This window comes from Dama dama, chromosome 26 (genome assembly GCF_033118175.1).
Source record: "Dama dama isolate Ldn47 chromosome 26, ASM3311817v1, whole genome shotgun sequence".
In the NCBI taxonomy this organism is placed as follows: Eukaryota; Metazoa; Chordata; class Mammalia; order Artiodactyla; family Cervidae; genus Dama; species Dama dama.
In genome coordinates, this window is record NC_083706.1 from 50,133,200 (window position 1) to 50,159,293 (window position 26,094).

The 26,094-nt window shown below is 49.7% G+C and overlaps 1 protein-coding gene across 1 annotated transcript in view; it reads left to right on the forward strand.

Annotated features, from left to right (window-relative positions):
* Positions 1–26,094, forward strand: part of IGF2R (insulin like growth factor 2 receptor) — a 101,540-nt gene that overhangs the window by 16,119 nt on the left and 59,327 nt on the right. Inside the window, exons 2-7 of the mRNA XM_061130501.1 lie at positions 3,277–3,416; positions 12,838–12,962; positions 14,521–14,619; positions 20,638–20,770; positions 21,213–21,342; positions 23,139–23,244. Of these exons, the coding sequence (XP_060986484.1) occupies positions 3,277–3,416; positions 12,838–12,962; positions 14,521–14,619; positions 20,638–20,770; positions 21,213–21,342; positions 23,139–23,244 (733 nt within the window). The remainder of the gene's footprint in view (positions 1–3,276; positions 3,417–12,837; positions 12,963–14,520; positions 14,620–20,637; positions 20,771–21,212; positions 21,343–23,138; positions 23,245–26,094) is intronic.

The window sequence follows — 26,094 nt, forward strand, 5'->3', positions numbered from 1 at the left end:
ATTGTTTCTGAAGCCATTCTCCCATTCTCAAATACGATCATAGTGCTTTAAAACTTCAGCATAAATTTAAAGAATGATTTCGGCCTCGGCCATTCTGGTAGTTTGCTTTTCAATCTTGGCAAGGAGGCTACAATTATCTAGTGCCAAACACGTAGTTCTCTTAAGTGCTATCGGATATTTATTTGACTTTGAAATTTAGTGAAATCATCTTTAAAACGTGTTTATTAAGGATGATAATTTAATCTAAATAAGGGGCACAGCAGTTGACACTGTAGGTTTTGGAATATGCTTCGTGAGTTTTCAGATTGATGATTTCAACTAAACAATCATTCCTGAGCTCCTAACGATACAAGGCGTTGGGCGTGTGTGTCTGTTTTCGAGCAGACACGTGTCTGTTGGAATCGGACCCTTTCAAGCACTGACTGAGGACTCTTCACCCAAGAGCTGCAGTTTAGGTTTGTGAGTCTCTGCCTTGTGTTGGTGGTTAAATCAAACCCTTGAAGACACCCAGCACTCGAGTACTTTCACAGCACCCTCCCCCCTTCCTCCCATAACCACTTATCATTTTGATTAATCTTGACAGAAAGCAAATATGAAATACAAGTAGAGAAAAGAAATACGATTGACTCGGGCAGCGTCTTTCTAGGAATTCTGATTACCAGATCGTTGGGACAGCACCTCCCCATTTCACGCTCTTCTATCTCTTTCCTGCTGCACTCACACAGGCTGTTTACATCTGCCTTATTTAACTATCACCTCTGCAGAAATGGCAGTGGGTTTCTGTTTTAAGAAAAGCGTAGTGTTTTCGGTCACCACGTGCATTTCTTTAGAGTTGATTCCTACCAGTTCACTCATTCTAAAATACCTTCACACACCTCTCATGTGGTGGAACACTTTAATGATGCCAGTGCTTTAAATTTGGTGTCTGCTATCCTGGAAAAACTTTGGGGCCCTGAGTAAGAGATTCACAATTTTCCTGAATTAACTGTATTTAATAGAAAACTCTACTAATACTCTGCACATAAAAACACTAGCTTAAAATTTTAAGGAAAGATCCATAGTGTGGATCTTTGAGCAGCCTGTCTTTTCTTCAAGTTCAGAATCCAGACTGCTTCCTTTAATCTGTGTGACCAGGTGTCCCCATCTCCTGGATCTCATCTGCTGCTCGTTCTCTCCACCTCGCTCCAGCCATAGGGCCCTTCCTTCCCTTCCATCCCTGTGCTGAGTTTATTCCTGCCTCAGGACCTCGGAATGACTCATTAATGTCTGCTGGAATATCCTTCCCACCACATCTTCCCCTGGGTTGCTCATTTTGTCATTCAAGTCTTAGCGTGAGTTTGATCTCAGCTACTCTTGTTGATTCCTATCACATTTCTGCTACTTTGTTACTGCTTTGTGTTAGAAGGTGGAATTCTCCTGTGTATTTGCTTACCTGTTTATTTTCTGTCCTCCCCTGGAATATTCACTCCAAGAGGGCAGGGCATTTTTGGAATGATCATTGCTTGATCATTTCTGTACTCCTCACTAAGAACTTAAGATTTATTTGTGAAGCGAATGAAGAAAGGTTATGAAGGTCAAAAGAAACAGGCCTGGATAGATGACTTGCTGGCACCTGATACTACTTGGGTCATTTTCTCGGGCCATGGAACTCTGGACTTGGGGAGGTAAAAGGTGTTACTTACTGGTAGGAAGGCTGAGTTTAGTGGTAACTGCATCTGAGTCCAGCGTCACCCTAAGGCTGGTGCTTGCCAAAGCACTCCAGCCTGTTTTTCAGGTTTCTTGAAGTTCAGTGGCTGTCAGAACTCCCAGCGGAGCTCTCAGAGCCCTGCCTGAGTGCTGACGTGTGCCCAGGTCCTTGGTTTCCTGGCAGGTGGAGTTGATCGGTCCCCAGATCTGGGTTCAGGAGCACACCGGCCTCCTTGTCTGCCAGTAACCTTCCTGTTGGGGTTCCTCATTGCTGGACGGGGCTCTTGGGGAGACTGCCTCTGGGCAAGGAAAGGTGTGTTGCCTGGGGTTTGTGCCGAGTCAGTGCTCTGACACCCAGCCGAAGGGGAGCCCTGAAAGTGGAGTGGTCCTATGGGGGCTGTATTTCCCCATCAAGCTGGTGCTGCCCATGGTAAGCTCCTGACACATACTTGTGGTTTCCAGCTTAGCAACCTCAAGGTCTCACACCTGGTTCCTCCACAATTCCAGGATAGGAATTCTGATTTATCTTTTGTCCTTTCGACAGTACTGTTGCATTAATGTACCTTGTGCATTTTGTGAGGAACTTTTTATTTACTCTCGTTTCCTATCTACCCTTGTTGAGGAAATTTTTACAGAATTGACACAGCATTCTCCCTGGGAAGAGTGGAGAATTGAGAATCCTTGTTACGAGAGAACTGACCAAGCGTTATAGTTGGCCCTTGAATAGTGTGGGTGTTAGGAGTGCGACACCCCACCCTGCCCTCCCCACCCCTGTTGAAAATTCACATCCAGCTTTACAGTTCACGTCTGCATCCACAGTTTGCATCTGTGTGTTCAGCCAACCACGGCTTGTCGTTTGGTATATGGCAGTACACTACTTAATGAAACAAATTCATGTGTAAGTGGACCCGTGCAGTTGAAATCCATGTTGTTCAAGGGTCAGCTGTATTTTGTCCCAAGTATGCAGATTGGTTCATGGATAGTTACTCAATATCTACTTTGCCAGAGATTTGAACAGACAGCGAGTTTTAATGCATATAAAATACTTCATGTAGTGAATCAACCAAAAGTTAATTTTGTCTGATTTTGGATCCGTCGCCTGATGGCATAACTTCATCTTGTCAATTCGGATCTGAACTGTTAAAGGTAAAACCAGAACCAGAACTATCTCACATGCCATAACTAGTTTTTAAATAAGATAAACAAAATTAAAAACAAATATTTGGCTTTGCAGCTTTCCACGGTGATTGGAAAGGTCACTGCCTTAAAACTCAACATAATTCCTGAGCAATTACTTAAATATCTGAGTTGGTATTCTTAAATTAATGGTAGAATTTTAAGTATTTTAATGCTTATGGAGTCTTGAGGCTGCTTCAGGGCGGATTGAACCAGAGCGAGGTGGTATTTAGTGGTTTCTGCCCTGGCTTCTATTCAACTTAACATAGTTTGACTTTAGTATTTTTGGCTAATGAAAGTGTATCTTCTAGGTTATGGTAGTCTTAAGCAAATGTGGCTTGAATATGAAACTAGAGAGAAGTTTAATTATTGGCAGATCAGTGACAGTGACAAATTGCTTTTCTTCCTTTCTAGTTATACATGGGAAGCGGTGGATACCAAAAATAACATGCTTTATAAAATCAACATCTGTGGAAATGTGGGTATTGCCCAGTGTGGACCATCAAGTGCTGTTTGTATGCAAGACTTGAAGACAGACAGCTTTCATTCTGTGGGTAAGTAAAACTGCTGTTAGCTTACTACACGTGGGAGATCCTGATTTTGCAAAAATGACTGTGTATGTAAGCTGTCTCTTTAATTATATAAGCTTATGATCCATAATGTATATTTTGTGTTTTATAGGAGTTCAGAGTGGTAGCAATGTGAATGTCCGAGCTGAGACGGGGGTAGCTTCCTCCCGTCCCGCGGGTGCTGTGCAGTCAGTCGTTGTGAAGATTGATGCGCCTTTGTGTTTATTGCTAAGAAGGCTGTTTCCTATATGGCTCTGCCTTCTCCTGTTTTTTCTTAAACCCTGTCTTTCCTTTTCTCCCTCTTTCACACCCATTTCCTCTGACGCCCGACTCCCTTCCCCCTTGTATCTTTCTGCTGTGGTGGTTTGAGTCTCAGGCAGTCTGTATTCACGTGGGGTCGCAGATGGTCCCTGGCTTTGGGCTCCCCCTAAAAATTAAATGGTCCTAAGGGCTTCCTCCTAGAGGAAAAAACACAGACCTCTTTCCTAGGGCTCATTTCATTTGCCCAGCGGCCCTGGTTGTTGTTTTTTTTTTTGGTCGAGATCCCTTTCCTTTGGGAGGATAATGGGTCCACGTGGTTGATGGCCCTGCCACGTTACTTGGAGCGTAAAAGGGGCAGATGTGTAAAAGAGATGTGGGGCGGATGTGAAAGCAGGAGGTGTCACCCTCGGGGGTGGTGGTGTGGGTGTCTGTGGTGACCTGTGACCCGGGCGTTTTCAGGGGTGAGGTCTGACGGGTCAGGGCGAAGTGGGCACGGTGTGTGACTGGGGACGGTGTGGCACCAGGAGGCGGGAATCGGTTTTGGAGTTGGGAGGGGCGAGTTCCTTTGGTAGCTCCATCTGTCATCTTGAACGCAAATTCCTAAAGCACACTTGAAAGGGCTTTTTAGAAAGTAATGTTTAGAAAAAAGAAGAGCGAGGTCTGGGAGGTCTGCTGGTCGAGCTCCAGCGTCTGCCTGGCTTCCCTCTCCCCCAACGTGGAGACAGTCTAGACCAAGAACAGTGGTCAGAGGGATTTGGGGCCCAGGATAGAGATCTGAGAAAGCACCAGCTCGTTCTGAACTCCTGGGCCAAATTTTACTATTTTGTGATATACTGAAAAAATTTGTGGGACTTCCCTGGTGGTCCAGTGGTTAAGAGTCCTCACTCCCAATGCAGGGGGCCTGGGTTCGATCCCCTGGCCAGGGAACTAGAGCCTGCATGCCTCAGCAGAAAGGAAAGTTTGCATGCTACAATTAAGACCCAGGGCAGCCAAATTAAAAAAAAAAAAGTGCAAATGAGATCATCAGTTTCTTAGTTTGGACAATTCAGGGAGAGAGGCCCCAAGTGGGCTTGTTGGCTGGTGTTACTTAGGTTTTCAGGAAGAGGAAAAGTAGTTTTCCTCTTGATTTTATTATAATACGGGCTATAGTATTTTTGGCTAGTGAAAGTGTGCTTCTGGTTTGTGGCACTGCAGTGCAGTCCGGTGTAACATAGATGGGTACCAGATGCACACAAGTCTCTAGGAGGAAGATTTGTGAAGTTGGCACAAAACTCGAGAATGACCAAGTTAGATAGGCTTTGAAAGCCCAGGGGGGAGAGTTGGTATTTTCTGGGGCAGATAGTGGATCCATTATAGATTCTTTGTGACGGTAATGGGGGGAGGTGATCTGATAAAATGTGTTTTTAGAAAGCTGGGCTTGGTGGACTAGGAGAGGTTGGTTGAAAGGGAGAGTTAAAAAAGATGAGTTGTTACCGGTTGACAATGATATAAAACAGCTGTTTCTAATCTCATTTTACTCCCAGACACACATGACATACTCTTCCTGGGGCCTCAGACCCTCTGGGGGAGAGAATGGTATGCTAGATGAAGTGTGCTTTCAGCACTAGCGGTTATTGCCCTGTCCTTCAACTCAGGAAAGCACACGTGTGTGAGCGAGAGTGAGAGCAACATGAACATTAGCACAGGTCACCTTGAATCAGATCTCATTTTGCTCATTTGTGTTGTACAGTCGAAATAACTAAATTTGTTCTTGTAAATTTAGTTTTATAGCTAATCACTAAACTTGGTGTGCACTTACATGCCAGGTGTTCTGTTTCTAAGTAAAAAGTATCTCATTTAATTTGTTCATCAACTTCTGAAGCCGATGATCTCATTTCCCTCATTTTATAAGGGAGAAAGCTGAAGCACGACATGGATAAGCAGCCTGCCAGAGGTTGTGTGGTTGCGGATTTGAATGCTGACAGGCCAGCTGCAGAGCCTGGGGACTTACTTGGCTTCTTGCTCTGTGATCACAGTGTCCCATCAGACAGTTAGAGCGCTAATACGGGAAGTATGGTGGGTAACCTGAACTCCTGGCTCTTAGAGGACAGCTGGAAACTGACATCAGTTTGCTAGAAAGGGAAGACAAACGTGAATTTTGGAAAATAGCCGCAAAAACTGGAGCTTCCAATAGATCAGAGAAAAGAAGAGCTAGTTTAGCAACAGATCCAAACACATATGAGAACTTAATGAATAACCTGAAATTTAGATATAATTAAGCCATTTATCTCCTAGGAAACAATATTAGACATCTCCTTTGCATTGTTACAGAGATTATGGATTAATTAAAAGTAAAAAGACAATGAACACTGGGGGGAAAAAGCCTAGTAAAATAGAAATATAATCTGAAGGAGGTAGGAATTTCTCTTTATAAATGATAAGAAAAACAATGCAGGAGCAAAATAGCAAAGTCTCTAAGAACAGGCAATTCACAAAAGACGAAATCCAGATGGTCAATTCAGCTTCATTTGTAAGCCAGGCATAAATGCAAATCAAAGCAATAATGAAATCTAGTTTTCCTTCAGTCACATTGGCAGAAGTTTAAATGGTTGAATCATGGAATGCTGGCAGGGAGCCTAGAAACGGGCACATTCATATATTACTATAGGAAGATGATTGTCTCTAACCCTTGTGGGAAGATAATTGTTGATGTGAGTTTTATAGTGCCCATAGGGCAGTTTTTGTACTTACAGACAAATATTAAAACCTCAACTTTGGTCTAAACAATATTACATTATTTTTGATTAAAAAATCCTGTATTAGTTCTTCTTAGGCCAGTGATACTGTTACATATATAAATCTAGCAGAGTTTAGCAGTCATTTTTATGGGGTCGGTGAACAGCCATTTGGTTCCATTTACAACCTCGTTGAATCATCTTCATCACATTTTACAATAATTTATGCATTTTATACATTTGATTTCTGTTTAAAGTACATCAGATAATCTGATCTGACGATTAAAGTTTAAGGATTAACAATAATTCTTACAAATTTAATAGTTTAAGTGTAGAAATATGATAAACCTGAAATTCTCTTAGCTGTTCTAACATTGTCACAGTTCTGAATCAGTTGCTTAGTTATACCCTCTGAATTAGTTGTAACATTAAACATCACAAGTATATAAAAGTACTGAATATGTTCACATTCCTCCTAACAGCCTTAATATTAATACCATGATTTTCATTTAATTAATCTTTCTGGGGGTTGAAAATTATGTATCCACTTCATGAAGGCTATTATAGCCCCTTTCACCAAGGTAACAGACTCACTGTTAAGTGAGGTTACTCACCATGAAAGCCTGGGATTCTGACTGGCTTCTTATAGGTGACCTGGGGGTAGGACAGAGTTGAAATTCAGTTGCAGTTGCTGGTCATGTGACTTCATTTACTCTAAGCAGACTGACCCCTGACTTAAGGTTGTGCTTAATGATTCCTGTGAGCATTCACAGAAATCTATAACAGCAATCCAGGTTGATCACTAGATTAACTTTCATGTCTCTATTAACATGTGAAGATACCATTTCTTCTTGTGCCTTGTATCTTTACATTTTAAAAAATGATATAATTCTGTTAGATATATAAGATGATACCTGGTGATAACTGGTTGCCTTCTAGGTGTAACTCATATTTTTATCCCATTTAGAGTCTCTCCTGATAGTCTAGAATTATCTGTTACATTTAAAAATTTAGATCCCTGTAACAGTCTTTTGTACATAGACTTTTGTACAAAAAAAATTCCTTGTAGCATTGAAAATTGTGGCAAATATGCCAAAACAGCCTAACCATGGGATAGTTAAGTACATTGTAGTATATTCTGATTTACTTGGTTAAATCATAACATATATATATATAATTTTTTTTTAAAAACAGCTAACACTTAATACTCATTTATTGATTTGTAACATATTTGAATGAATCAGTCACCAAAACAGACAAAAACCCCTTTTCTCACGGAGCTTACATTCTAGTGGTGTAGGAGGCCCGCAAGAAAGACAGTGGCTAAGTGGGATAGTAAGACTGTGACGGATGCTGTAGAAGACAGTGGAAAGGCGGGAGCGCCGGGGGGGGGCGGGGTCGGTCTCGGGATCTGTGTTCAAGAATATTCAGTGGGGTGGGTGTCGCTGAGAAAGTGACATTTGAGCAAAGACTTGAAGCTGAAAGCAGCGAATCACGTGGCTCCGGGGTGGGGGGGCGCGGCGAGTGCGGGGGTCAAGGCGAGAGGCAGAGAGTGTGAGGGGGCAGGAGCCAGAGTAGAAATCTGTTTTGGAGTGTTCATAGAAAGAGGAGCGGAAAGGTGAGGCGGAGGCGAGAGCTGGGCAGGGGGGTTCTCTTTTTGGCGAAGGAACACGTGAAACCGCACACGTCGAAAGACACGATACAACAGAGGCGAGCGTGTTCCGCGAGGGGGCGGCCTGGCCGGAGCACGTCGGAGAGGGCTAGCGGCCCGGCTGGCAGGCCCTCAGCGAGGTGCTGAGGAGGCCCGGCGGCCGCGTGCTGTGCCCCGCGGCCGCCGGCGGAGGCGCGATCGCCAGGCCGGGCAGCCTCAGCGAGGTCGGGTTGCGAGCTCGGCCGGGCTCGGCCGTGGGCGCCGAGGGTGGCAGGCGAGGCCTGGCAGGCCCGGCGCGCGGCCTGGTCGAGCGGACTCTGGTGAGCGCGGTCGGGCGCGCAGGGTCTGCAGGACCCGGCGTGGCCTGGCTGGCGGCGCGTGGCCGGGACTGGCGGGTGCGGGCGAACGCGGCCGGATGGGCGCCCTGGCGCGGAGGGTCGGGAGGACCCGGCGCGGCCCGGGCTGCAGAGCGTGGCTGGGTCTGACGGGCTCGGGCGAGCGTGGCCTGGCGGGTGCCCTGGAGCGCAGGGTTGGGAGAACCTCGCGGGGCCTGGCCGGTAGCGCGTGGCCGGGTCTGGCGGGTCCGGGTGAGCGCGGCCTGGTCTGGCGGGCCCGGGCGAGCGCGGCCTGCAGGGCCCGGCCTGGAGAGCGCTGTCTGGAGGGCCCAGCGCGTGGTCTGGCGGACCCGGCGCGGTCTGGCGGCCCCGGCCTGGAGACTGCGGTCGGGTGGACCCGCCACTGCCTGGCGGGCTCGGCAAGTGCGGTTTGGTCTGGCGGGCCCAGGCGAGCGCGGCTCGGTCTGGGGGGCTCGGCCTGGAGGCTGCGGTCGGACAGGTCTGGCAGGCCCGGGACGTGCGGCCTGGTCTGGAGGACCCGGCCTGGAGAGTGCGGCCTGGAGGACTCGGCGCGGTCTAGTCTGATGGGGTCTCGCCAGTGCGGTCTGGTCTGGTGGGCCCGGGCGAGCTCGGCCTGGTCTGGCGGACCTGGCCTGGAGAGCGCGGTCTGGAGGACCCGGCGCGGCCTGGCGGGCCCTGGCGAGCGCGGCCTGGCGGGCCCGGGGCGCAGGGTCTGAAGGACCCGGCGCGGCCTGGCCTGGAGAGCTCGGCCTGGTCTGGCGGACCTGGCCTGGAGAGCGCCGTCTGGTGGGCCTGCCGCGCGTGGCCTCGTTTGGAGGACCCGGCCTGGAGACCGTGGTCTGGAGGACCTGGTGCGCACGGCCTGGCGCGGTCCGGAGGACCCGGCGCGATCTGGCGGGCCTGGTGAGCGCGAGCTGGTCTGGCGGGCCCAGCGCGCGCGGCCTGGTCTGGTGGACCCGGCTTGGAGAGCGTGGTCTGGAGGACCTGGCGCGCGCGGTCTGGCGGGCCTGGCGCGGTCCGGCGGGCCGAGCGCGCGGTCTGGAGGACCCAGCGCGGTCTGGCGGCCCCGGCCTGGAGAGCGCGGTCTGGAGGACCCGGCGCGGCCTGGCGGGCCTGGGCGGACGCGGCCTGGTCTGGCGGGGCCGGCCGGGAGACCGCGGTCTGGCGGGCCCGGCGCGCGCAGCCCGGTCTGGAGGACCCGGCCTGGAGAGCGCGGCCTGGAGGACCCGGCGCGGTCTGGTCTGCTGGGGCCCCGCCAGTGCGGTCTGGTCTGGCGCGCCCGGCCGGGAGAGCGTGGTCTGGCGGGCCCGGCGCGCGGTCTGGAGGACCCGGCGCGATCTGGCGGGCCCGGCGAGCGCGGCCCAGCCCATTTGGCGCCGTCCTCGGGAGCTGGCCGTGGGCCTGGCGTGCTGGCCGCCGCCCCACAGTCCTCTCCCGGCCCTCGTCCGGGGAGGACGGCAAGGCTGGCCGGGATGCCGCGGGGGTCTGCCGCGGGGGTGCTGCCGCGGTGCACCGAGGCCTCTCGCCGAGTGCCGGGGTGGGCAGTCGGTCCTGGCCAGCAGGCGGAGGAGCGGGCGGCAGGCAGGCTGGACGGGCAGGCGGGCGCGGTGCCGACGGGGCCTGACGCTAAGGGATGCCGCTGTCCCCCGCGCCGCGGCCGCGGAGCTCGGCCGGTCCGTCTCGGCTCGAGGCCAGGGCCCGTCTGGTCTGCGCACAGGGCGAGCCCCGCAGTTATAAGGCGTCCCCGGGAGCTCTGGGCACGGGGCCGGATGGGGCCGCCGCGTCGGGGGGGACAGAGGCGCGGGGGGAGGGTCTTTAAGGTGGGGGGTCTCCCCCCGCCCCCCGCCACGGCCTGGAAGCGCCCCCTTCTGGCAGCTGCGCGTGCCGCCTCCTGCCGGCCGAGCCCGCCGCCCCCCCCTGCGCCCCGAGTCTCCTGGAGCGCGGCGCTGCGGGGGCGCGGGAGGCCCCGCCCCGCCTCCAGGCCCCGCCCCGTCACCCGGCCCCGGCCACACCCACGGTGGGCGGAGCCGCGGGGCGCTGTCCACGGTCCCGGAGCCGCCTCCGCAGGCTTCTGCGGCTGTTGGTCCGAGGAAAAAAAACAAAAGATTTTTCAGAGAGACCTCCTGGAGTTTTAGGCGCGGAAGGACGATTCTGGCAAACCTTTGCCGCGTTTCAGACAGGCAAGGCAGAGAACCACTGTACTGTTAAGTCTGGTGCTATGGGGTCTGAAAGCCATTATTATCTCCTCTCCATTAGCGTCTTAAAATTTTTACCCTTTCCCCTCTTTTTTTTTCCCGTTTTTCTTTTTTTCTCTTCTCCCCCTGCTTAAAGATCTCCGGTGTATGTATCGAATTAGACCAGTTGTAATCCTGAGGTCATGACACTCACTCGTCATTAGTCTGTGAACTAACCTTTTTTTTCGGTTTTGTTTTTTAAATTAGTTGTTTTGGATAATGCAATGAAACCCTTCTGTCACAAAATCTAGGACCTTGACAATAACCACTCTCTCTCCATGCTCCTGTCTCTTCACTGGAGGTAATCATTCGCCCACATCCTGTCCACTAACATTTCCTTTCTTTCCTCTCTTACTCTAGTCAGAGTCTGTCTGGCTGTATGTGGTGTTTTTAACTTAATAGAAAGTATGTATCAGGCAGTGTGTGGTTTTGGGGGAGCTTAAGTGGTAACAGTTAGCATACTGCTAAAAAAAAAAAAACTATTGTTGTCTTTCCCTGATTTATTCCCCTGACTCCTATGTTGTAGTATATTGTGTAGATCTAGCAAGGTTACTTTATCTGCTCTTCTTTTGATGGGCCTTTGAGTTGTTTCCAGATTTTCACTAGTGTGAAGAACACGAGATATTCTTTCACATGTTTCTTGTTGTGTGTGTGTGTGTATATATATATATATATATATATATATATATATATATATATATTTGTGGCACTCATTTGTGTATTTACCTAAGAGTTGACTAGCTAAGGCATAGGGTATGTGAATGTTCAGTGGTAAGACTCAGTGCCCACGCCAACTTATGTACTGGTTAAACCAGTTAATACTTACACCAGCAACACAGGAGAGCTCTGGGCTGTCTCTGCTCCAACATTGGGTGTTTTAATTTTTGTCCATATAATGGCTGGGGTTGGTATGCTTATGTGGTCTTGATCACCAGTGATGTTGAACATCTCTTTGTACTATGAAGATGTTTTTCTTCTATCTTCTATCATGTCTTGTCCATTTCATGTGACTTGGTGTGGGTTTTCCCCTTTTTCCTCTCAGCATTTTCTCTTAGAGGTCATTTATTTCCTTTTATTTCCTAAAATTTTAAAAAATGATTTTGTTTTTATGTATGAGTATATATATTCTTGATGCTAGCTCTTTGCCAGCTCAATGTATCGCCTAGTTTATAATTTGTTTCTGTTTTACTTAAGGTATTTTTTGACGAATGGAAACTTTTAAACTTAATAAAAAGTCAAGTTTTAAGTTTTTTTTGGTAGTTAATGCTTTTGAGTCTTCAATATTTTGCTGCATTAAGGATTTAAAAGATAACTACATACATATTTTATTAAGAGAATTTGGTTTCTTATGTTTATATCTTTTAATCCGTGCAGAGTTGATTTTTGTATACAGTGGTAAGTGGGGATTCAGTTTTTATCTTTTTGCCAGTACAGATTGCTATTTTTTTTCCGGCTTTATCTACTGAACAGTCTCTTTGCTCACTGACGTGGTCCATCACATATCAAAGTTTGACGCAAGAGTCCTGGTGTCTGTGCTCTCTGCTCTGGTGTCTTGATCTCTGTCCCAGTCTGTCTGTTCTTGTGCCAACTATCATCACTGATACTGTATAGGTTTTTTTTTTTTTTATTATAACATCCCAGGCAAACTGAGAAGTGATCACCCTATTTGTGAACTGTTCTAAAAATTTCTGTTTTTACAGTGTGTATGTATGAAGTTATAGAAGGATTTCTTCAGCCAAACTATATATTCTGATTTATGTTTTTGAAGATCAGACTGGTGCAAGATGGGTGGGAAAGGGAGGATGGTGAGGGACGAGACAGGAGTTGGAGGCAAGGGGCCCCATTAAGAGGCTATAGCCAGAACACGGATGACAGTGGTTGCAGTCGTTGTAGAGATGGAGAGACGTGGACGGATTTGAGATGAAGGTAGAAGCGCTGGAACTTGCCCGTGTTGACAGATGAGAGAGAGATAGGACTTAGTGCCATTTTTGGGGCTTGAACAGCAGGAGGTGGGGCGGGGATGGCATTCCTGAGACAGAGAATCCTGGGGAAGGGACACTTTGTAAGCGTGTAAGCTTTTCAGAAGAATTATAGTGCCGTTTTTAGAAGTGCCGTTTTTGCTCCTGCTTGGAAATAGCATTTGGTTATGAATGTCTTCTAGCTTGTTCATGCTCTTTTCTCTCCGAATAGGTGACTCTGTTTTGAAAAGTGCAAGCAGGTCTCTTCTGGAATTCAACACAACAGTGAACTGTAAGCAGCAGAACACAAATCACAAAGTCCAGAGTAGCATCACCTTTTTATGTGGGAAAACCTTGGTGAGTCCATGCAGAGTCACTTCATAATCTTTCTTTTAAAAACATTTGTCCCTGGGGCGTTCTTGCTGTCCTGGTATTCTAAGACAAGTGAGTAAAATTAAAAACTCAAGCGAACAGATAAACAGAAACCGCAACCAAATGACCATCATCATTAAAAACCAATAAGTAAACAAATCCTAAGCCTATAGTTAAAATGTTTAAGTGAAACTTGACCCACATCCTGTGTACACCGACGTCGTAAAGATTAGTGTGTTTAAACTCGCAACTCTGTTTAATGTTTATGTTGCAGGCATAATTTTTTTTTTTCTTTCTGCATTTTCTTTTGATAGTTTTCAGGGCAGTGTATTTGGTTCTTAAAGTGTTTTTTTTTTTTCTTTTTTCTCATTTACATTAAATTGGACAAACTGACATCTATCAAGAAGAAACCTTGGCCAGTGGGTAATGGGGTGCCCAACTTTCGGGGTCTTACTAGTGTTGAAATGGAACATAATTGTTTAAAGTATGAAGTTTGTCCTCACTCTGCATATTGTATGTGATATTTTGGTTTTAATCTTTACTGTTTAGAAAGGGACTCTCAGCAAATGATTGCTAGCTTTTAGGAAAAACAACTTGTATACATGTTCTACGAGTGTTCTATAATCAGAGTAAGAATCCAAGTGTTTAGAAAAATCAGATAGAGTGGAGCTCACGTAGCTACCAGATTGCTTTAAAATATCATTTTTAGAATTTGGTGCTGTGACTGTTGCATTTTTAAGCCCATCCTGTCTTGTGTGAAGAACTTGAAAAATATAACTCGATATTGTTAATTTTGGACCAGACTGTCCATTGCACTCTTGTCCATGTTGAAACTTTGGGAAATAATCTATTTTTGCAGTGGTATGAAATCTGGAGGTCTGAGTTACAGAGTAAGCTGTCATTTGAATTTTAACTAACTTTTCTTGAGGAATTCTGTGTTCATGCTACAAGAACCAGAATTTGCAGAACTCCTTAGACTTGCTCATGGGAGTGTAGGGGTAAGTTCCTGCTGGGTCTTATCAACCAGCCACACCGTGGTCATCGCTGGTCCCCGTCTGTTAGGAGGGGCCCCCCTCCAGTGTGGGGGCGTTTAAGGAAGGCCGGTGTATGAGCTTGGTCAGGTCCAGATGGGCCTCCTCCGCGGCTTCCAGGAAGCATGAGGTCACATTTTCTGGCTTTGGTTTTGTTGGCGTTTGGTTCAGAGAACATTTGGAGTTTGAGAGTGGAAGGTCTGCAAGGATTACTTCCCATGAGCTTACTGTACTTGCATAGCTGGGGCAGTAGAACAGTTTTGGATCAGTTAGAGCCAAATTCCATCATGATTTTATGAAGCTTTTGTCTCAGAAGTTTTGAGTTTGGGAACTTCTCACTCGGGTGACCTTGTTAACTAGAACAGTTGTGTGCAGTTGTGTGCCACCCCCCACCCCCACCCCACTGCTGCTAGTTTAAAATTTTTCATTAGCCTTCACAGTTTCCAACTTTAGAAAAGGAACATTTTACAATATGCAGTATGCTAACTTATTTTTACTTCTTTTAAAAATAGGGAACTCCCGAGTTTGTAACTGCTACAGACTGTGTGCATTATTTCGAGTGGAGGACAACTGCAGCCTGCAAGAAGGATATATTTAAAGCAAATAAAGAGGTAACAAGGGCCCTTCAGGGTTGCATGCTTGTGAAGTACATTCTGGGACCTTCAGCATTTGAGGTGCAGACACATACCTTTTGAGGTAGAAATCTGTTTTTGGTTTTCAAACTCCACTTGAGCAGAGAGACCATGTGATTTGGGCTTCCCTGATAGTCAGATGGTAAAGAATCTGCCTATAATGCAGGAGATCTGGGTTCGATCCCTGGGTTGGGAAGAACTCCTGGAGAAGGAAACGGCAACCCACTCTAGTTATTCTTGCCTGGAGAATCCCATGGACAGAGGAGCCTGGCGGGCTACAGTCCATGGGGTCACAAAGAGTCAGATATAACTGAGCAACTAACACATACACACAGGCACATGCACACCGTGTGATTTACTTGATAACTTGTCCTGGATGGTTCTTACTTTTAGGACAGGGCATTTTAAACTTACAGGATGGACTGGAAATGGAATGGCTCACTCGTGTAGAGCAAGTGAGTTCCTGGTTTCTGATGCCATGCATCTCAAGAACTAAGTCTCAAGTTGACTTTGGGGTTTAGATCACCACGCTGCCTGCAGAGACCATTTCCTTGGCCTTGGAGTGGCCTCTGAATGCATGCTGGATCCAGGTCGGATGTGTCCGGCCCTCACGTTCGTGCCAGCTCACCTCAGAGACCAGATGACCGTGCTGTTTCCTCTCTTTCTCTGTCATCTGGCACATGTTCCTGGTGATCGATGGAGCACCATCCTCTCTGACCTGCAGCCTCTGCCTTTCCCTGGCAGTGGAGGGGGCAGAGGGCCCTTTCCTCTGCAGTTCTCCCATCCCACCACCCTGGAATTTCAGGGTGGCTTTCCTGTGTTCACCCAGGCAATATTCTAACTGGGTTGAGTATTCTCTTTTCTCTAGATTCGTTTTCTGTTCTGTAGAGTTGAGTTCAGAGACCCTTTTAGGAGCTAGGAACTGGGAGTGATCAGTTACGGGAGTAATCAGTCACTTTACCTGATGGCCTAATACGTTGTCATTTAAGAAAGGCAAAAAGAGACATTTTTTTTTTTAAGCCACGTTAAGTTACAAATACCGAGCTATCACTGATTCTTCGGATGTGGCCAACTCTAAAAGAAAAGATAGTCAGAATGCTGCCTTGTGTGTAAGGAACGTTCAGTGGGAAGGAAGTTTGAACTGTGGAAGGAAATAAGATCTAATGAAATAACACTAGTAGGAGATGGTGTCAGATTTAAACTTTGCATTTAAAAACTTAGCTCAGACTCTTTGCCAATATTTGGTTAGCGGCAGGTAAAGCATCCTTGAACCAGTGTGAGGTGCCTTCTGCTTTCCTGAGAGATGCCAGGCCCCGTGGAGGTTCTCTTGGACTCTGCCTCTCCAAGCGATAGTTATTACCCCCATTTTTCCTGTTTTAACCAAGTCTCTTTTTTTTACCTTGCTTTGCTGAACTGACAGTTGTCTCCTACCACCTAAAGAATAATTGCTTCCCCAAAGAAAGAAATGGTGACTTGTTTTTGGTTTTCTTTGTGTTTGTAGGTCAAGAAGTCACAAACTGCATCCTGTGTTTGTGCGGCCTCAGACTTAAGATTTTTTTTTAATATTTTTATAGGATTGTTAAAAAAAAAAAAAAAAAGCCGAGAAGAGTACACAGCAGAGACCTGCGTCACTCACAAAGCCTAACATGTTTACAGAGCGAGGGTGCTGACCCTGGACCTGGGTGGTTTTAGGGGGTGGAAATGGGGAGATTAGAGCCTATGTTTTTCTCAAAAGTGATGTTTAACTTCTCTTAGAACCTGATCGAAAGATTCAGGGGGAATGTTGATTTGCTCCCAGTGACCTTTTCTTTGGGCCTGGTTGGCGGCAGGGCTTTTATCTGTTGAGTTTTCATCTCTGGAAGGGGCTAAGCATCAGGAATGTCATTACATTTTGAAAACGCGGTTGCGTTCAGGGAGCCCATAGACTGAAGGTGTGGAGGGCATCTGCTCTGCCTTAGGTATAGACGAATAGAAAGGACACAAGAGCCTGTTGCTTCCCTGGCAGCTCAGTTGGTAAAGAGTCTGCCTGCAATGTGGGAGGCCCAGGTTCGATCCCTGGGTGGGGAAGATCCCCTGGAGAAGGGAATGGCTACCCACTCCAGTATCCTTGTCTGGAGAATCCCGTGGACAGAGAAGCCTGGAGGGTTCAGTTCATGCAGTCCGTGGGGTTGCAGAGAGTCAGACACAACTGAGCAACTGACAACAGGAGTGCTGCTCTCACCCCTGCAAGTCATAGGAAAGTATATTCCCTTTTCTCTGTCTTCAGTAGGATTTGATCGCATCTTATAGGCTATATAACTTCAAAAATTATATTAAATGTAGAAACACTCATCATTCCTCTTTAAAAAAAAAAAAAACAACCTAGACTTGGTTTAGTGGCCATGTGGTCTTGATTTCCACCCGTTATTAGTATCTCCTCATTGCTTTTGTTGGTTTGGCTTCGTCAGATTTATAGTGGAGTGATGGGCAGAGAGCACGGGGCGGGGGTGGGTTCCAGAAAGTGCCGTTTAAACCCACCCGTGTCATGCTTTGCTCAGTGGATCCCGGTGGAGTCCTCTTAGATGGTCATTTCTTTCAAAGATCGTGGATAGGCACCCCCTACCATTCCACCCTAGGGAGCACAGAAAACGCAGCCCTGGAAAGCGCATGGTCCTAGCGGAGTTGCATAAATATGGTTAATGTACAGACGTGCACCGTTAACAAGGCTGACTCAGTGTGCTGTGTGTGGAGCTGGCAGAGACCCCCTTCTCCGGCCGCCGCATTCCCGGGGCTGATGAATGTCTCCATTGCTCGGCTCAGTGGAGCAGGAAGTGGGAGGACTCTCCCCAGGAGCCTTGCTTGTTTTTCCGACGCTCGCTCCAGTTCTGGGGGGCGCTGCGTCGGGCGTGTCTCCTGTTCCTTCCTGGCGTCGAGACACGGCCAGCAGTTGCTTGTGGCCTTGAGCTGGGGGGTCTGCAGGCCTGGCTCACGGGGATCCCTCTAGCCTTGAGGTGACACGGAGCTAGTTTGAGGCTGGTGGCCCCCCCGCCGGCCCGTTGCCTGCTGGGTGCTCTTCTGCCCTCTCTCTTCATCTTGTAGCTGGAAAGTTGCTTCTTGTCTCCTATCTCACCAGTCAGCCCAATTCCACCCCCCTCCTCTGAGTTAACACATTTCTGTTGATTGTATTACTCTGCTAGGGGCTGGCAAGCTTTGAATTTGCCGGATCAGGGACCTGGGTTACTTCCACCGGGGCGTCGTCACGGTCTGCAGTCATCCCGCTCTTGCACTTCGATGGCCTTTCGGCAGGACATGGTGCCAGGCGTGGGTCCTGGCCTCCTGCCCTCAACCCGCTCTGCGCCTGTGCCCGCCCTCCTTGGCTGGCATCGGGCTGTCTGGTCAGTGTCGCAGGCAGCGGGAGGCTTTGCTCTAAGGGTCTGGTTGACAGGAGTTTGGGTCCCCCTCCCCCGCCTCTGCTGAGGGGGTGCGAGTCCTTGGGTTTAATCCAGTAGCTCTCTCTGAAGTCTCTGCAAACAGAACAGGGGAAGAGGGTTAGTGGGTCAGAGCATTCCTGCAGGGTTGATAGCATCTTTCCGAGAAACATTTAAAAGCTAAACATTAACATGAAGCAGTTAACCTTTGTAAATGAACCTGCCTATGAATAGCTTCAGTTTTCCAAACGAACAGTTTAAGGAAAATTACCCACTGGAAATGATGAAACAGACTATCGATCCTTTGAAATGATTTGCAGAGAACATGAGTTTTTAGAATATTTCTTGGCTAAGGCAGTTAAAATGCTGTGGTGTATTACTTTGCAGCTGAGATTTGGGGGCTGTTTCACATGAACTGGGTGACCGGGCTTTTATCAGGGGCACACCCGTGGGCTTGAATGCTTTGCCTGCATAGTTTGGTGGAGCTTGGAAAGCACAGGGTCTTGCCAGCTATAATGGGTTTCGTGCGTGACATTCCCCTGGACCCCTTTTTCCTCCCCGCCGCTGGTTTTATTGAGGTGTAATTCATGAATAGCTTATATTTGAAGTGTACAATGCGATGGTTTGGTTTAGTCCTTTATTTTTTTAAAAACAGAAGGCCATTTGTTTATAGAGATGAGAGAGTACGTGTGAGTTAGAATCCTCAGACGTAGGGCTTCCCTGGTGACTCAGATGGTAAAGAATCTACCTGCCAATGCAGAAGACCTGGGTTCAGTCCCTGGGTCAGGAAGATCCCTTAGAGAAGGGCATGGCAACCCACTCCAGTATTCTGGGCCGGAGAATCCCATGGATGTAGGAGCCTGCTGAGCTACAGTCCCTGGGGTGGCCAAGAGTCAGAGGTGACTGAACGACTAACACACACTCACAAGCGTGGGCCGGATGCCCAGAGGAGGAACTTTCCTTCGTGCCAGTGAAACGGTGTCTGCAGACCCCCGTCAGGCTCCAGGCCGTGTCCTGAGCCTTGTTGGGGCCCCGGCAGTGACAAACTCCCCCGTCCTCAGGGGCTCACTGGCGCGTTAGCCGGTTAGGGTGTCGGGTGACAGACACCAGTGCAATGAAGAAAAAGGCGGGGAGAGGCGCATGATGTTGAAAAGGCCATGCCAAGCAGGTGACGCTTCCCCCGGGGCCTGAGCATGGTGAGAGGGGATGCCAGGGACCATTCCAGGCAGAGGCAGCGTCACTTCCCTGGGCTGAAGTGTCCCTCGAGGCCAGTGTGGCTGCGTGGAGTGGTCCCCAGGGTCAGAGACAATAGAGAAGCTGGGATCGCACCCTCATTGTGATGGGAAGTGGCTCCTGGTGGATTTTGAGCAGGAGTGATGTGAGTCAAGGGAATTTTATTTAAAAAAAAAATTTTTTTTTTTTTTTGTGATTATCTTAGCTTTATTGATTAATTTAGGGATGATTGACATTTAAATCTCTTAGTCAAAACATCTTCGTGACTAAAGTCAAAACATCTTCATGACATATTCATTTTAAAATATGTTTTCCTTAATACTTTCTTTTTTTTTTTCTTTTTCTTTTTTTTTTTATTAGTTGGATGGTTTTTTCTTTTTACACTTTTTTATATTGGGGAATAGCTGATTAAGGGACTCAGCCGTATATACACATGTACCCATTCTCCCCCAAACTCCCCTCCTCTGGTGGATTTTGAGCAGGAGTGATGTGACTGGAGGGAATTTTATTTAAAAAAAATTTTTTTTTATTTGTTTTTGATTTTTTTCCTTTTTAAACTTTTTATTGTGTATTGAGGAATGGCTGATCAACAGCACTGTGATGGTTTCAGGTTAAATAGCGAAGGGACTCAGCCACATATACACAGGCACTCATTCCCCCCCAAACTCCCCTCCCATCCAGGCGGCCACAGGACGTTGAGCCGAGTTCCGTGTGCTCTACAGCGGGTCCTTGCTGGTCCATTTTAAATACAGCAGGGTGTACCTGTCGATCTCAAACTCCCTAACCCTCCCTCCCTACATCCTCCTTCCCAGCAACCGTGAGTTTATTGTCTGAACTCTCTGAGTCTGTTTTGTAAGTCAACTCAGCTGCACATCAGGCACGCCATACGCTATTTCTCCTCTGTCTGACTTCCTTCACTCCGTATGACAGTCTCTCGTGACTCGGTGGAACTGTGAAAGGGTTGATCTGGTGGCTGTAGAGATGGTGGCTCAGAGTCAGGTACTTGGAAGCTGGAAGCCAGAGGCCCCCTTAAAAGAGCTCATTGCAGGCAGGAGCGGACTTGCTGCCAGGGTGCTGTGAGGCGGTCGCTAAGGGAGGGTAGGGACAGGGAGCCGTGAGTGGGGACCCTGGTGGGGACGGACCCTGTGGCGGTGGGGGGGAGCGGGCTGGCAGGAGACGCTCACAGGAGCAGCCGGAGCCCTGCAGGCCTTGCTTGTGCCGTCCTCGGGGGCCTCACTGGAGACCCTGAGGCATGGAGCCAGGTGTCACGTGGCGGAGGTCGCAGGCTCCACTGCGCCCCTGGCCCCCCACCGGAAGGCATGTGTGGAAGCCCCTCCTTCTCCCTTCTCTCTCCCAGGTGCCATGTTACGCTTTCGACAGAGAGCTCAAGAAGCACGATTTAAACCCACTGATCAAGACCAGCGGTGCTTACTTGGTAGATGACTCTGACCCAGACACATCTCTGTTCATCAATGTCTGCAGGGACATAGGTGTGTGTCTGAGGGCATTGGGGGTGGGAGTGGGGGCAAGGATTTCTTCGGAGGCTTCAGTGTGTTTGCCCTGGCCCCGTAGGGTTCCCGTGGCTCTGGGAGGACCGGGTACACCCCTTAGCCACCAGTGATGTCCCGTGTCCCTGCTTCCCAGCCCCTCCTGGGAAGGGACCAGGGGCAGAGCCAGCGTTCTGCTGCCGCATCCTCGCTTCCCGGCTGGGCGGAGAGCTCATCCTGTTGTCCACTTTCAGAGTGGGCGTTGGCTTGCCCAGGGTCTCAGGATGTGATCCTACTTGTTTTAGTTTCCAAATTTCTATTACTTTTTATTGGAGACTTTAAGAAAATTTGACGGTTTTTACAAGAGACTCTGGACCCAAGGTTTGAGTGTGATTGCTGTGCCCAGCACGTGGTCTGATGCAGCGTCCTGTGTTACCTCTGACAGATGCTCTCCGGGCCTCAAGTCCACAAGTGCGTGTGTGTCCCACCGGTGCGGCTGCCTGCCTGGTGAGAGGGGACCGGGCGTTCGACGTGGGCCGGCCCCGGGAGGGGCTGAAGCTCGTGAGCAATGACAGGTCAGTCTGCTGTTGGCAGGGGCAGTCCTCAGCAAGAGCCTGACTTTTCAGGGGAGCTGCAAGAATACCCCTTTGCAACAGGGCTTGAGAAAGTCCTTGCCAAGGGACTACTACTTCACACGTGCTTGTAAGCTTACTGGTCATTGCTTGAATTGCATATTCTTGGTGACTTTCTAATCATTTCTTTCTTAGAGCAGGAACACATGTATCATGATGCAGCCTGCATCCATCCATATGGGTTCCATTTCATGAACTTGCCACTATCTTATGGTGTGTTTGGGTATCTGCCGTGCTTCATCACCCCTGTCATTGGTTTTATGTTCATAGTTTTATCTCTTTAAAAAAAAAAAAACAGTCCTGGAGGGCAAGCGGCAGGAGGGCCACTTTGCCAGTGTCCTTCTGGGTGGAGTTTGCTTTCCGACTGGGGTCTGGTGGGCCCCCTAGCCCCCCTTGGGCCCCCTAGCTTCCGGCAGGGGTGGTTCATTTTCTCTTAAGGAGCTGTGCTGTTGACACACGCTCTCCTCCTGACTTGTGTTTGCCCCTGGCTTGGCAGAGAGCTTGCACTCCGGTGGGTCACACGTGACCACGTCCTGAACTTGGAGCGAGGATTTTTATTCACTGTTCCCGGGCCCTTTGGTAGATGTCTCGCTGCACCTGCTCCCATCTGGAATGCGTGGTGTGTCAGCGTGTGCAATTATAGATTGCACTCTGTCCCCAGAAAACACTGGCGCGTGACCTAAATTGAAGCACGCTGGGAGATTCCCACGTGTGCGAGTGTGTTCGCTTGCCAGGGCCACCTTAGCAAAGTGCCGCAGGCTGCCTGGGCAGCTCCACTAGGTCACTCTCAGCTCTGGAGGCGGGTGTCTGCGGGGGGCGTGGTGGGGGGCTCCTCCTGAGACCCTTGGTCTCAGCTTGTGGACGGCCGCCTCCTCCCCATGTCCCCTCACGGTCTTCCCTCTGTGTGTCTGTGTCCCGAACCCCTTCTCCTTATAAGGACGGCTGTCCTGTCTCAGGGGCCCACTCCAGCGACCTCATCTTCATCCCCTCCTCCAAGGCCCCCCATGTCCAAATACAGTTACGTCGGGGGTGCTGGGCATTGGGGCTTCTGCTTGTGAAATTTGCGGGGACGGAGTTCAGCCTCTCATCCTGTCTTCAAGTGATAAACAGGCACTTCTTCCTGCTGGCAAGGGCTGGAGAGGACTCTGGAGCATGTGGGCATGGAGCGAACGCCCGAGGTCACCTTCAGAGATGGGGAAGGGTGTCTGTTTTTGGTGTCTCTGTGGCTGCAGCCCGCAGCGAGGCCAGCACCCCGTGGGTCTTGCCAGGGTCTGCCTGCCTGCCCGTGGGAGGCCATGTGGCCAGTGTGCTCTGGGCGATCTTCAGGTTTAAAAAAGAAAGTCCTTGGTTTGCACTGAAAAGTTGTCATTTAGAAAGGAAGTGGTCTTTCAGCCTCATGGGCTGAAATGCACTTGGCCAGCTGGGCTGTGTTTGTTTTGTTTTGTTAGATGGTTTATGATTTTGTTCCTTGTCCTCCCAACAGCTTTTCTAAGAACTTAAGTTTTACATGGTGATTATTTGACTTTTTTTTGTTTTGTTTGTTTTTTAAGAAAGTACACCACTCATTGAAGTTCGCTTAAATTTTATATCCCCCCAAATGAAAATAAACGTGAGTTTGTCCTGTGGTTTCTTTTATGTCTGTGACCTACCATCTGTCCTCCTCTCTCCTGAATGAGGGCCCTGAGGGCTGTGATGTCTGCGTTGGTCACCCTAACCCTCTCTTCCCAATGCATCTCCAGGCTCGTCCTGAGTTACGTGAAGGAAGGGGCCAGCCAGCCGGACTTCTGTGACGGCCACAGCCCGGCGGTGACCATCACGTTTGTGTGCCCGTCGGAGCGCAGAGAGGTGAGTGGCTTGACCTGAGCTCTATGCCCCAGCGGCGTTCAGTGGACTCGTGTCCGGGGGCCCCATGCAGGAGACGTGCTGTCCTGGGCCGAGAGGCCCCGGGGCTGGACCTGGCTGAGTGCTGCACATGCTTCGCTGGCTGCGTGCTGTTTCGCAACCACCCCGAGGGGCCTCCGTCTACACCCGAAGGATGGTGTTTTCGTTCAAGGGTCGCGCGAGATGACATCCCAGTGGTTCAGGGACAGATTTATTTTTTTTTAAAAAAAAACTTCACAGCGAGGCGGATGTCAGTAAATATTTGAAAAAAAAAAATGTACATATGATCCTGAACCTGTGGATTTCACGTGTCTGTTAACTGCTTCGGGTGAAGCAAGGTCAAAATGGCTCAGCGGTTTGTAGGAGCATAGTAAGAAACGAGTGGTGCAGATGGCGTGTAGGCCTGGCAGACAGCGCGCCGGGGTTCTGGGGATGGGTACCGGTGTAGGGGAAACGAGGGCCCGAAGGGAGATTCCTGCAGCCTCCAGAGGAGCGCGGTGGCCCCCTCACCTGCCTGCCTGCCCTTCCCCTGCCCACGGGCAGATTGATGACTCTGTCTTCTGGCTGTTTACTCAAATTCCAGTGCCCGCTGTAAACTCCTTGAGGGTAGGGCCTGCGTCTGCTGTGCCCTTGGGCCCCGGGCCAGCGCAGTCCCTCAGGTCCTCTGCGACTTAAGTGTCTTCGCAGATGGCAGTGCTGCTGAAGGGAGGCGTCCCCAGGGAGGAAGGGTAGGGCTTTCCTCCAATTTATTTCTGTCTGTCCTCCCCGCAGAATGGAGTAGGAGGAACGGAATTCTTTTGCCAAAGAATGTCCTCCCCCAAACAAACGTGGAATTTGCTCTGCTTTCTGGCTGGCAGCTGGCCGTTTTGTGTGTGTGTGTGTGTGTGTGTTGTGGGTGGGGGGTGGGTTGGAGCATGAGACTACAGTGAGGGTCCAGCCAAACTTCCGGGGCTGCGTGGTGTCAACTCAGCCAAGACCTGATGGGCCAGTAGCCGACGCTGGTCCTGAAGGTGATCGTGAGGAGTGTCATTTATACATTTTTTGGGCATGTATTTGTGTATTTCTTCTTTGCGTCCTACAAGTCGGAATCAGAATTAGGGAGCCCGTGAGATGCTCTAAGCCGGCAGTGGTCTCGGCATTCCCCGCTCTGATCTGTGCTGCATCCAGTGAGCTCCATTCTACACTCTCACGAGGGAGACGGCGGGGAGTTCCCCTCCCTTCTCCATGGGACGCGAGGCGGTTGAGGCCGGTGTGTCCTCCCTGAAGCTTATGAGGTTCTGTGTCCAGCCTGACTGTCGCCTGGGCAGAGCTTGGGTGACTTAGGCCTGGGGCCCTTCATACTTAGGAGGTTTATTGAAGCATTTTCATCGGCTCATTAAATGCTTTTAGGAGCTGGAACTTTAGTAAAACGTTCACCTTGTCACATAAATCTTTTAGAAAGCTTTACTTGAATTTACATACTGTAAAAATTCACCCAGCATAAGTGCAGTTTAATGGTTATTAGTGCACTAACCGAATTGCACAATTATCGCCTCAGAACTTTTCCATCACCCAGAGAAGCCTCGCGCCAGCCATCGTCTCCCCCTGCTCACCCAGCCCTGGCCGCTGCCGCGAGCCCCTGCTCTGCCCCTTGGCCTCTGCCTTTCCTGACCCCCAACGTACGTGGGGTCACGCCCCACACGGCCTTGGGCATCCGGCCGCCCTCGCTCAGCCCATGTCTCTGTTTGTTTGTCAGGCTGCCCTCAGCCAAGGCGTTAGTTAGGGCATCGATTTTTCGAGTAAGCGGTCGGGGCTGGACTTGGACCTCTGCAGCTCGCTAACCACGTGGTCGTGAAGCTGGCTCTCGGTCCCATGCCTGGCACGCAGCAGGTGCTCGGTAAATGTTGGCAGCGTGAGGTGCCCAGAGGCAGCACGGCTGCACCTGATGCTGGGGCCGGGGAGAGGACCGCTCCCCCAGGGACGGCCAGAAGCGCGGCATCGCGTCCCTGTGAACGGTGACTTACTCCTCAGCACCCTTCAGAGGGTGGGCTTGGGGGAGGTGACAGCCTGGCCTCACCCGGGAGCAAAACTGATTTGAGTACAAGTGAAGCCTGCCCAAGACCCTGTGGACATTCCTAAGAGGGGCTAGGGCCTGTCTCCCCTGTGGACATTCATAACAGGGAGCTAGGGACCATCTCCCCCATGGACTTTCATAAGAGGGCTCTAGGGACCATCTACCCCATGGACATTCCTAGGAAGGGGCTAGGGACTGTCTCCCCCATGGACATTCATAAGAGGGGGCTAGGGACTGTCTCCCCCGTGGACATCCATAAGAGGAGTCTAGGGACTGTCTCCCCCGTGGACATTCATAAGAGGGGGCTAGGGACCACCTCCCCTGTGGACATTCCTAGGAGGGGCTAGGGACCGTCTCCCCCATGGACTTTCATAAGAGGGGTCCAGGGACCACTTCCCCCATGGACATCCTAGGAGGGGCTGGGGCCTGTCTCCCCAGGTGCACACAGATGCAGTGATTTCCACCCCCTGGGGGCAGAAGTCCATCTGGCACAGGCTGAGTGGCACCTGTGACAGAAAGGAGTGAAGAGACTGCGGCCCTTCGCACGTTGTGACTGCTCGCCAGGGGCATGGTGGGGCAGGGGGGACCGTGTTCAGGGCGGGCCCCAGGCTGAAGTTTGCGTGTGACTCTGGAAGGGACCGGAAAAGCTGCGAGGAAGCAGAGTTGTTATAAGTCAAAACATCGCAATCCGTTAAGGGCCATGGCGGTACCAGAACGAGAACAATGTCAGAACCCGGCAGCATGCCCTTGGGCGTTTCCAG